General features: G+C 38.2%; 1 protein-coding gene across 4 annotated transcripts in view; it reads left to right on the top strand.

Annotated features, from left to right (window-relative positions):
- The first annotated feature begins 343 nt into the window (after nucleotides 1-343).
- Nucleotides 344-12,384, top strand: part of EFCAB13 (EF-hand calcium binding domain 13) — a 181,261-nt gene continuing 169,220 nt past the window's right edge. For all 4 annotated transcript variants that reach the window (XM_037745972.1, XM_037745973.1, XM_037745971.1 and 1 more), the window contains exons 1-3: nucleotides 344-486; nucleotides 4,199-4,313; nucleotides 11,414-11,574. In XM_037745972.1, coding sequence (XP_037601900.1) covers nucleotides 4,284-4,313; nucleotides 11,414-11,574 — 191 coding nt within the window. In that variant the 5' untranslated portion in view covers nucleotides 344-486; nucleotides 4,199-4,283. The remainder of the gene's footprint in view (nucleotides 487-4,198; nucleotides 4,314-11,413; nucleotides 11,575-12,384) is intronic.

The raw sequence follows: 12,384 nt of genomic DNA, 5'->3' as shown, positions 1-12,384 counted from the left end.
TGCTGTTCATTATTGAGCAGCAGAAGCCAAGAAGGACGGAATGTTTTAGAAGAAAGGGCTCGGGGGTCGGGGGTGTTCAATGGATGAACGGAAGATAAAACTGAAGTGGGGTCAGACCATGGTGGGACAGCGCACTGGACAATGAACAGCGATTAGGGAAGAGTGACGAGCGGGTGGGAAGGACGGAGGGCGGAATCGAGGCCGGGGTTGCGGGAGGAAAGGGTGCGGACCGGAGTCCCCGCCGCTGGAGGGCAGCGCTGTTCCGCCCGCCTAGTGAGGTCACAGGCCCTTATGAGGTGGGGTAGGCGGGCGCGGCCGCAGCGCCTTCCAGTCGGCGCGGAGGCGGCGCTGAGGTCAGCCGCGCCCCACGGCCCCGGAGCCCCTGAGCGGTGGCGGTGGCCGTGTCAGCGACGTCTCCACGGCGGCCAGTGTCCCGGGCCCGTCCCGCTCGGGGTGCTCGGTGGGCGGAGCGTCGGGCTCGGTCAGGTGACTGCGGGGGCGGGGCCGCGCTGCGCGGGAGCCTGGGAAGGAGGAAGAGCTAGAGCGGCGCCGCCCGAGGGGCCTCAGGGGCTGACGGCTGGATCCCGCCAACCGCGGAGAGCGCTAGGGCTTCGAGCCAGGCGGGAGGGAGGGCAGCTCCGGGCCGATAGTGGGACCCTCAGGGGAGAGAGGTGGGGAAGGAAGGCAAGACTCGTGGAGGAGATGGGAGGGGAGGTGCAGGGTGGAGAATGCAGTGGGGTGCGAGGGATGAAGTAGAACAGTGTTGGGGCTGGGTTAAGGAAGGTTCCAGAAAGGAACAGTGAGGCGTGAGGGGACCGAGTGGGACAAAGGGGCAGAGTGAAGGGTGACTGGGACTGATCTGCCCACCTGCATACAGTAAATACATAGGAAAAACATAAACACAATAAAACCAAACCAACCAAAGTTGGTTCCTCAGAAATGGTGGCCGTTGTACGAGGTTGGCGGCCCGCGGGTTGGGTCACTTGCCTGCTCTTTCAGCGTGGGGCTGAGACCTTTATTAGGGCACCATTTCCATCGTGCGGGTCGTTACACGCCCGCTTTCTTCCCATAGAAGTTGCTGGCTTTACACGGGCAGGGCCTATGGGCAGCCTCCCCAGCGCGGGTTCTTGGTAGAGGAGGAGGTTCGTTAATGTTTGATGCACAGATATGAAAACGGAGTGACGAATGCTTGAACGTTCATGAATGGCAGTAGCCGGAATGGAGTTGTGTAAGCAGTTGGTATTAATGATGTGCAGTCCCTCTGGCCAGGGAAAAGCGAGTGAGTGGGGCGGCTTGTGAGGGAAATGTGGCACGAAAGAGGAAAGTACTTTGTGAAGGAATGTCATACAGAGTCACGCTTCAGTGAAGATTCCTTTGTTTTTCTCGTGTTCAGTGAAGATGCCTTTGTTTTTCTCATCTTAAACCCTCACAGCCCCATTTTCCCCTCAGCTACTACCTTATTTCTCTTAACAGCATAGCTCCTTGAAAGAGCTTACCCTACTGGCTGGGTTCAATTTCTTTACCCCGTTCTCTCTTGCACTCACTTCAAGAACATTGTCTTCTTACCACCCACCCCTAGATGGCTCCTTTCAAGGCTGTCAGTGTCCTCCGTGTTGTGAAACCTAGTGAACATTCAGTTCTGATCTCACCCACTTTTTTTTTTTTTTGAGACAAGGTCTCTCTCTGTCGCCCAGGTTGGAATGCAGTGGTGCAATCATAGTCCACTGCAGCTTCAAACTCCTGGGCTCAAAGGATCCTTCTGCCTCAGTCTTTGGAGTAGCTGGGACTAAGGTCTCCATGCCCAGCTAAATAAAAAAATTCCGTAGAGATGAGAATTTCGCTTACGCCCAGGCTGGTCTTGAACTCCTGGCCTTAAGCAGCCCTCCTGCCTAGACCACCCTATAGTGCTGGGATTACCTGCATAAGCCACCATGCACAGCCTGATTAGTCACTCTTGAAGTACCTTTCTTCACTTGGCATCCAGGAATCCAGACCTACCTGATTTTCCTCCTCATAGTAACCAGAGTGAGCCTTTCAGAAAGAATTTCAGATTATATCATCCTTCTCCCCAGAACTCTTCAATGCTTGTCAGTCCTTCAGAGTACAAGCCAAAGTTCTTACTGTCATCTAGGGGTCCTCCATGATCTGCCATCCTCTCTTAGCCTCTCTGATCTCTCCTGCTTCAGCCTCATGGGGCCTTCCCACTATTACTTGAACATTCTTTTTGCCTTAGGGCTTTTGTACTTACTTTTCTTTATGGCTGAAATGCTCTTCCCTAAGATATTAATCAGACCCGTTCTTCAGTTCCTGCAGGTCTGTACTCAAAAGTCTCCCTCTCAGTAAGGTGTTCCTTGGACACTTTTTCTGTTCCCTGCATCTCCTCCCCATACTACGTTTCATATTCCCCTCCCTGCTTTACTTTTTTTTTTTTTTTTGGTACTTACTGCAGTTAACATATGATATGTTTTATTTTTCTATTTTATCATCTCGATCCCTGACTAGAATGTAAGCTCCATGAGGGCAGATTTTTTTTTTTTCCTGTTTTGTTCATTGCTATATCCCTAGAGCCTGGGAGAGAACGTAGTGCATACTAAGCATGGAAACATACACATTGAATTCATGGATAGATGACTGGAGAAGAGGGATACGTCTCCCTCCATTTCTCTTGATTTGTTCCTGCAAGTTCACAGATACAGGATTGAAAGAGTTGAGAAACAGTTGTATGGTCAAAGTTATAGAGAATAGACAGACTTTCTATGTTAATTTTTTCTTTTAAGTTTGGAGAGGCTTACTCATCCAGCAAATTAAGACCTGCCAACTTTTTGATAATCTGGTCAATAAATTACAAAACAGTTGTTCCTTTCAAGATTTATTCAAAACGTGCCAACTCTGCTTAATTAAGCACTTTGATGGTTTAAGAACTCTTGGTGAGTAGCTTAGTAGGGAGGGAATTTGTTCATTCATCCCTCTATCCCTCTCTTTTCCCTTCCCTCCCTCCATCCCTTCCCTTCTTTCCTCTGCGCTTTTCCTCATTATATATATAGCATTGTGTTTGATACTGTGAGAAGTAATTTTAAGAATTATAAGTTACCAGTCCCAGTTCTTTATAAATTTAGGCTGTAGTTGGTATAGGAGCTGTACATGTGAAAATTAAATACAAATACAAGGCAAATGATTAATGTCAGTTAAATAGTGAAGACAAGAATAGTGAAGACAGTAAGTATACAGTAGTTTAGAGGTATGAAGATTGAACTGGTTAGAAAAGATCTAGAAGAGATTACATAGAATGGGTTACTGGGGAGACCTGTATAGATTTCAGATATTTTCAGAGATGAGTATTTTTTAATGTGGTTCTATTTTATTTTTTAACATTTTGAATTCCAGGAATGTTAGACATATCACATTGACATATGTCAGAAATAAATACAAATGATTTTAAGTACTCTGTCTTCATTAGAATATTAATACCTGCAGTTAAACTTTACAAAAAAAGACTGATGATTATAACTAGCAATGTAATATAATGTAATATAGCTAGCACTGTGATAAATAGCTCATTAAATGTAACTCAGATATGAGTTAAAAATGTAAAAATTTGAGGAATTTCTAAGTGTTGGTTATCACGTTTGCATAATGCAAAAGTCTTTGGTTTAAAGTGAGGCTACATCATTTTTTGTTTGCAGTAGTAGTATTGTTTGAGAGGCAATCTTCTATGGGACTGAAAACCACATGCTTGGAGTTAAATTGTCTGAATTCAAATTTTGTCTCCACTATTTGCTGGCTGTGTGATCTTGGGAAACTTGATCTCTTCAAGTCTTTATCATAATATTTAGCACATAGGCACATAGGAAGCATTTGGTAACATGAGTGATTACTACTGTCTTAGCAGTTCTGCTTCTCAGGGTTTATTTAAATAAACAGATGTAACTGGATTTCTCTGGTTTGTATGCCATTTGAAATTGGATTTCTCCTTATACCACAAAAGGTAAAGTTAAGGAACTGATCTGTGATTTATAGTCTACTAACTTCTTTTTCTAGTGTTTGTCCACATATCTGTGTTGGCAAAATTTATTGTGTATCATACCCCAAGTCAGTGTTACGTTGAAGAGATAACTTCAGATAGGTAAATATAATTGCTTAAGTCTCCTAAATAAGCATGTGATTTTTATATCTTTTTTTTTTTTTTTTTTTTTGGCAGGAAATCGTTTTGTACTATTGCTCATTCATAGTTGTTCATCAAAGCCGAGAGTCCTCAAGGACAGAATTTACCTCTAAACAGAAAGATGGAAACTAGAGTTCATTTATTCTGCCAGGTATTTATTCAAAAGAGATTCTAAAGATTCCTTTTTTTAAAAAGTTAATTTACATTACTTCATATTCACAATCAGTAAGCAAATTCATAGAGTAATAGTCATAAGGAACCTGCCTAATAACTGAGGTGACTTGAGCAATTTTAGTGAACATATATTGAACTCTCATCCCCTATATGTGCAAGATCTCACATATAGTACTGTTCTGTGGTGTATGTTGAGAGTATTTTTGGTGGGGGGAATACACAGACCTGGATAATTTTTCTGCAGATCAAAAGAGTTAAACTTACATGAGAGGTTGTAGATAATGTAATTAATGATGTGAGAGTTTAACCAAAAAGTAATATTGAGGATATAAAATTTCTTTAGCCATCTTTTCTGTGCTTCAGATTTGTCTTTAGATACTTTCACTTTTTTTTTTTTTTTTCAAGTAAGACAAAATTTTTCAAATAAACACAGATCTGGACTTATTAAGGAGAGACTTTATTCAAAAGAATTATTGCCAGGGGAGAAAAGGACTATTTAAATTGGAAGAAGAGGAGGACTATTGCAATGGGAAGAATGCTGTGATCGTAAAATCTGCAAGCATCTCAAGGGTTGGGTAGAAGGAGTTTTCTGTTATAGAGAGAGCCTGGAAAGAACCAGGTGTGGGGAAATGGGGTGAAAGAGTAGGATTAGATAAGTAGATTGGAGAATATTTTATTATCAAGTCAGTCTATTTTGTTCTGATTATCAGTGGGGATAAAACAATTCAACTAACAATTTATGATGCAAAGAAAGGGAATTTTGAGGGTGTGTGTCTGGCATTGTCATACGTAAACAAGGGGGGCATTCCAGAGTCTTACCTAAGTCATTATGGGGAGGGATGGTTTGCAGTAAGCCATTTTCTGAACATAAAAGGGTGGGGGGATTCCTTTAACCCTCACTGTTTTCTGGGAGTTTAGGGCTCAAGTGAAATTCAGTATTGTCCATTGAGAGTCCTAATCTTTTAAGTTCATTCTTTTAACGGATCTGATGCTACTGTGTAAAACATGTACCTATACTACAGTCTAAAAAAATTATTTCAGACTCTAGAAAAGTACTGAGATATGTACTTTATGTCATATATATATATACATATATACATTTAAAATTTACCTTTTTATACCTACTACTTCCTGGATTTTGCCCATATAAACTAATTTTGAAGGTGCATTCTTAAAAATTAAAATTACAGAATTATACTAGTTTTTTTTCCTTAGACTATATAATTTATACTTCCCAAATGGCTCACCTTTTACTACAGTGTTTCTGAGATTCTTCTCTTTCTTCTTCTGTGTCAAGTTTCTACTCACTCTTTGTTTTCATTCACTTGGCCTTTTGGTAACAGGTTTTTCTGCCTTTTTAGATTCCCCACCCCTTTTCCCTTCTGCTTTCTATTTTGGGTCATTTTTTTCAAACTCTTTAGGAATTCTTTCATCATTTGTAATACACATCTCATCAAGGCAGTAAATTGAATTGCCTTCTTCAAACAAGTTAAAGGTGTGCCTTTGTCCCATCCCCTGGAAAACACTGATTTTTTTTTTTTTTTTTTTTTTTACTGTCTTCATCGTTTTGCCTTTTCCAGAAAAGATACTAAAAGTCACTGAAATAGTTCTGTTAATTTCCATCCTGTGGAAATAGAGATTCTCTCTAAACTTCTTTTTAATCTTCTTTATAAATTGTCTGTGTAATCTTCAGTGTCACCTTTGGGTCCAAAGGCTCAGGACTAATGCACCTTTAATTGACTGGATGCCGTCCAGTTGTCTTAAGCAAGCAGCCAAATTTCAGGAGAGAGTATTTCTAACTACGTTCCTCTTTTTCTAAACATGTTTGTTGTCACTAAACTCTATTTCTTTTTTGTGGGGCGGGGAGTGGGGAGAGGCATCTATTTAGAAGCAAGGTGGGTGTTGAACAATGAGAACACATGGACACAGGGAGGGGAGCACTAAACACTGGGGTCAGTTGGGGGGAAATAGGGGAGGGACGGTGGGGAGTAGGGAGCTGGGGAGAGATAGCAAGGGGAGAGATGCCAGATGTAGGTGATGGGGAGGAACGCAGCAAATCACACTGCCACGTGTGTACCTATGCAACAATCTTGCATGCTCTTCACATGTACCCCAAAACCTAAAATGCAATAAAATAAATAAATGGGAAAAAAAATTTAGGCTTTGTTTTTTATTTTTTTTGTAGAATGGTATTTTTTATTTTAATAGCTTCAGGGATACAAGTGGTTTTTGGTTACATGGATGAATTATTCAGTGATGAAGTCTGGGCTTTTAGTGTACCTGTTACCTGAATAGTATACATTGTACCCAACAGGCAGTTATTCATCCTTCACTGCCCTGCCCCCTCTCCACTCCAAATCTCTACCCTCTAGCAGCCTTTTTGTATCCACAGTTTAGCTCCCATTTATAAGTGAGAATATGCAGTATTTGGTTTTTTGTTCCTGAGTTACTTCACTTAGGATATTGGCCTCTAGTTTCATCCAAGTTGCTGTAAAATACATTATTTTTGTTCTTTTTTAATGGATGAGTAGTATTCCATAGTATATATTTCACATTTTCTTTAACCTCTCATCGGTTGATGGGAACTTAGGTTCCATACCTTTGCTATTGTGAATTGTGCTGAGATAAACATATGTGTGTAAGTGCTTTTTTGATGCAATGACTTTTTTTTCCCTTTGGGTAGATACCCAGTAGTGGGATGGCTGAATTAAATGATAGATGTACCTTTATTTCTTTGAGAAATCTCCATACTGCTTTCTGTAGAAGTTATACTAATTTACACTCCCACTAGCAGCTTATAAGTTTTCCCTTTTCATCCAGTCTGCACCAACATCTGTTGTTTTTTGACTTTTTAATAATGGCTATTCTGGCTAGGGTAAGGTGATATCTCATTGTGGTTTTAATTTGTATTCCCCTGGTGATGGGTGATGTTGAACATTTTTTTCATATATTTGTTGGCCATTTGTATATCTTCTTTTGAGAAATATATGTTCATGTTATTTTTCCACTTTTTAATGGGAGTACTTGTTTTTTTCTCTGCTGGTTTGTTTGAATTCCTTGTAAATTCTGGATATTAGTCCTTTGTTGGATGTATAGTTTACAAATATTTTCTCCCATTCTCTTGGTTGTCTGTTTACTGTGTTGATTATTACTTTTGCTGTGCAAGAGCTTCTTAGTTTAATTAGGTCTCATTGATTTATTTTTGTTTTTGTTGCGTTTGCTTTTGGGGTTATAGTCATAAATTCTTTGCCTAAGCCAGTATCCAGAAGAGTTTTTCCTAGGTAGCCTTCTAGAATTTTTATGGTTTCAGGTCTTAGATATGTAAACTTTATTTTTTTTTAAGAGCAGTTTCTAGGTTCAGAAAAAAATGAGCAGAAAGTACAGAGAGTTACTGTATACCTACTACCCCTATACATGCACAGCTTACCCTACTATCAACATCCTGTAGCACAGTGGTACAATTGTTGTAACTGATGCATCAACACTGGGACATCATTATCACTCAAAGTCCATAGTTTACGTCATTAGAGTTCACTTTTGTTGTTGTACATTCTATGAGTTTGAACAAAAGTATTATGACATATAGTCAACGTTATAGTATCATGTAGAATAATCACATTGCCCTAAAATCCTCTGTGCCCTAGCTATTTACCTCTTCTTCCCCCATCCCCTGGAAAACACTGATTTTTTTTACTGTCTCCATAGTTTTGCCTTTCCCAGAATGTCTATAGTTGGAATTATACAATATGGAACCATTCAGGTCAGGCTTTTTCACTTAATGTGCATTTAAAGTTTCTGTATGTCTTTTTAAGGCTTGATAGCTCACTCTTCTTTAGCACTAAATAATATCCCATCCTCTACATTTAACATAGTTTATTTATTAATTACTGAAGGACATCTTTATTGCTTTCAAGTTTTGGCAATTATGAGCACAACTGCTATAAACATCCAATTGTAGGGTTTTGTGTGGAAATAAAGTTTCAACTTGTTTGCGAAAATACCAATAAATGCAATTGTTTCATTGTATGGTAAGAGTATGTTTTGTTTAGTTTTGTAAGAAACTGCCAAACTGCCTTCTGAAGTGGTTGTACAATTTTGCATTCCCATCAGCAATGATGAGAGTTCTTGCTTCACATCCTTGCCAGCATTTGTTATTGTCAATGTTTTGGGTGATTGCCATTCTTTTTTCTTAATTGAGTTTTTTCTTATTATTTTAAATTGACAAATAATAATTGCAGATATTTATGGGGTATATTGTGGTATTTTGATCTATGTATACATTATAGAAATATCTAATCAAACTATTAACATATCCATTACTTTATAAACTTGTTTTTTGTGGTAAGAACATAAAAATATTTAGTGATTTTGAAGTATATGATACATTATTTATTAACCATGTTCACCATACAATGCTAAAACTTGTTTCTCCAGTCTAACTGAAACTGTACCCTTTGATCAGTGTCTTCCCTTTCCCTATCTCTTTTCCTCCCCCAAACTTATCTACCTCCAACCTCTTTCTACTCTCTGTTTCTATGAGAACAACTTCCCTAGATTTCACATGAAAGTGAGATCATATAGTGTTTGTCTTTCTGTGCCTGTATTATTTCACTTAGCATAATGTTTTGCAGTTCTATCCATGTTATGGTAAATGACAGAGTTTCCTTCTTTTTAAAGGCTATATAGTATTCATTTTTATATATTCACTACATTTTCTTTATGTATTAATCTGTTGATGGACGCTTAGGTTACTTTTATATCTTGGCTGTTGTGAATAATGCTGAAACAAATATGGGAGTGCAGATATCTCTTCAACATACTAATTTCAGTTCCTTTGGATTTATACCCAGAAGTGGGATTGCTGGATCATATGGTAGTTCTGTTTTCAGTTTTTGAGGAACCTCCATGGTGTTTTCTAGGATGGCTGTACTAACATTCATACCAACAATGTGCAGATGTTTCCTTTTCTCCACATCCTTGCCAACACTTGTTATCCCTTGTCTTGCAGATAATAGCTATTCTAAGAGGTGTGAGATAATATCTCATTGTGGTTTTATTTTACATTACCCTAACAATTAGTGATATTGAACATTTTTCACAAACCTGTAAGCCGTTTGTGTGTCTTCTTTTGAGAATGTCTGTTCAGATCCTTCACCCATTTTTGAATTGGGTAGTTAGTTTTCTTGCTTGAGTTGAGTTCTTTATATAATTTGGGTATAAATCTCCTAATCCCTTAACAGATGTATGATTTACAAATATTTTCTCTCCTTCTGTGGGTTATTTCTTCCTTGTCGATTGTATCCCTTGCTGTATAGAAGCTTTTTAGTTTCATATAATCCCATTTTTCATTTTTGCTTTTACTGCCTGTGCTTATAGAATCCTATTCAAGAAATAATTCCCTAGATCAGTGTGGTAGAGCTTTTTCCCTATCTTCTTGTACCTTTACAGTTTTACGTCTTGTGTTGAAATCTTTAATGCATTTCAAATTGATTTTTATATTTGGTGTGATATAATGGCCCAATTTCATTTTTCTGCAGGAGGATATCCAGTTTTCCCAATGCCATTTATTGAAGAGACTGTTCTTTCCCCATCATGTGTACTTAGCCCTTTGTTGAAAATCAGATTATTGTAAATATTTGGATAATTTCTAAGCTTTCTATCTTATCCTATTAGTTGGTGTATCTGTTTTTATGCCAGTACCATTCTGTTTTGATTACTGTTGCTTTATAATTGAAATTATAGAAATTAGGAAGAATAAAAATTTTGAAATTAGGAAGTATGATGCCACCAACTTTGTTCTTTTTGCCTACATTTGCTTTGGCTATATAGGGTGTTTTCTGGTTCTATATAAATTTTAGGATTTTTTGATTTCTGTGAAAAATGACATTGGAATTTTGAGAGGAATTGCATAGAATCTGTAGATAGCATTGGATAGTAAGACATTTAAACATATGAATTTTTTGAATCCATGAACATGGGCTATCTTTTCATTTATGTTTTCTTTAGTTTCTTTTTTCCAGTTTTTTTTTAAGCAAAGTTTTATAGTTTTTTGTTAAACTTTCACCAATCTAACAGGTATGTAATGGTATTTCCTTTTAATTCACAGTTCCCTAATCACATTATAATGTTGAGCCTCTGTTCATATTCTTACCTACCACACTTCTGTACATCTTCTTTGGTGAAGTGTCTGTTCAAGTCTTTAGTTAATTTTAAAGTTGAGTTCCTTTTTATTATGTTTTAAGAGTTCTTTGTATATTTTGGGTACCAATTCTTTATCATATATGTCTTTTGAAAACATTCTTTCCCAGCCTATGACTTGTCCTTTTGTTGATATGGTGTCTTTCACAGAGCAGAAGCTTTTAATTTAAATGAAGTCTAACTTATCAATCATTTCTTTCATGGATCATGGCTTTGGTTTATATCTAAAATTTAGTTAATTTTTTATAATAAAAAAATTGCTTTGCAAAGAGTATGATAAATTTTGTACCTCGATGCCTTAAGAGCTAGATACAGGCCGGGAGAAGTAGCTCATGCCTATTATCCTAGCAGTTTGAGAGGCTGAGGTGGGAGGATTGCTTGAGCTCGGAAGTTTGAGACTAGCCTGGGCAATGTAGCGAGACCTCATCTCTACAAATAATAAAAAATTAGCCAGGCATGATGGTGCATGCATGTGGTCTCAGCTTCTCAGGAGGCTGAGGTGGGAGAATTGCTTGAGCCTGGGAGGCCAAGGCTGCAGTGAGTCATGACTGCACCATTGCACTCCACCATAGGCAACAAAAAGAGACCTTGTCTCAAAAAAAGAAAAAGTGCTAGATTAAATAACCATTATATTTATTTATAAATGATGTTCATTTTATAGCTATATAATGCACTAAGGAAAATTGGAGTTATTTACAGTATGTACTGAATCTGGAAAAATAATACACTAGTGAGTAAAACCTTTTTCAACAAAATTCTCTTTGGTAGCACTATTTGAGAAAGAATATCAATCTAAAATGAATGATTTGACCCAGAATGTCATATTTAATATGTTTGTGCAAAGAGAACATGCTTGATTGTGGCTCTTATATTCCCTAGGCAGAGGAAGATATTGACTTATTAGATGATGCCTGTAATTCTTTTGCAACTGACTTGCCATCAGGAACTATTGACCACAAGAAATACATCAGGTTTTCTAAAACAATAGAGAAGAAAATTTCACCAGAAATTAGGAGTTTGAGCCCAGAATATAAAAAAATGTAAGTTAAAAACTCTGAATTTACTTTATTGGTTTATACATTTGCAAGTTAAGAGTGTCAAAATGTAGCTTATGTGTTCTCATAATGTACTGTACCATGTGTATAGGATCATTCTTTCAGTAGCATGATTTAAACTCCTAAATAGCTGTTCTTACATTTTTTCTGACTTCTCTCATAGCCATGTGGAAGCCTATAGGCTTCCATGTTGTGTTAGTCAGTTCTTACATTGTTATAAGAACTGCTTGAGACTAGGTAATTTATAAAGAAAAGAGGTTTAATTGCTCATGGTTCTGCAGGCTTTATAGGAAGCAAGGCTGGGGAAGCCTCAGGAGACTTAGAATAGGGGTGAAAGGTAAAGGGGAAGCAAGCATATCTTCACAAGGCTAGCAGGAGAGAGAGTGAAGGGGGAAGTGCCGCATGCTTTTAACCAAACACATCTTGTGAGAACTCAGTATCATGAGAATAGCAAGGGGGAAATCTGTCCCTATGATCCAATCACCTCCTACCAGATCCCTACCCCAACATTGGGGATTATAATTCAACATGAGATATGGGTAGGGACACAGAATCCAACCATATCACATGTGAAAGCCTGTAAGGAAGCTGTAAGCTAACTGGAATCATAGAATTCCAGTTAGAGGAGAACAATTATCCATATGTCTGTTAAGTTTGTCTTAAAGAGAGTAGGCTTGGCTTTGTGCTTTCCATGAAGTTAAGCTATTTGAATCTTTTGGCAGTTCTTTCTTGTATGCTGCATTGACTGATTGCCTTTTGTTAGTTATAGAAGTGCTAGCATTTTATATGCACGTA

The sequence above is a fragment of the Cebus imitator genome, unplaced genomic scaffold (genome assembly GCF_001604975.1).
Source record: "Cebus imitator isolate Cc_AM_T3 unplaced genomic scaffold, Cebus_imitator-1.0 Scaffold217, whole genome shotgun sequence".
Lineage (NCBI taxonomy): Eukaryota > Metazoa > Chordata > Mammalia > Primates > Cebidae > Cebus > Cebus imitator.
This window is presented reverse-complemented; position numbering and strand designations above follow the sequence as displayed.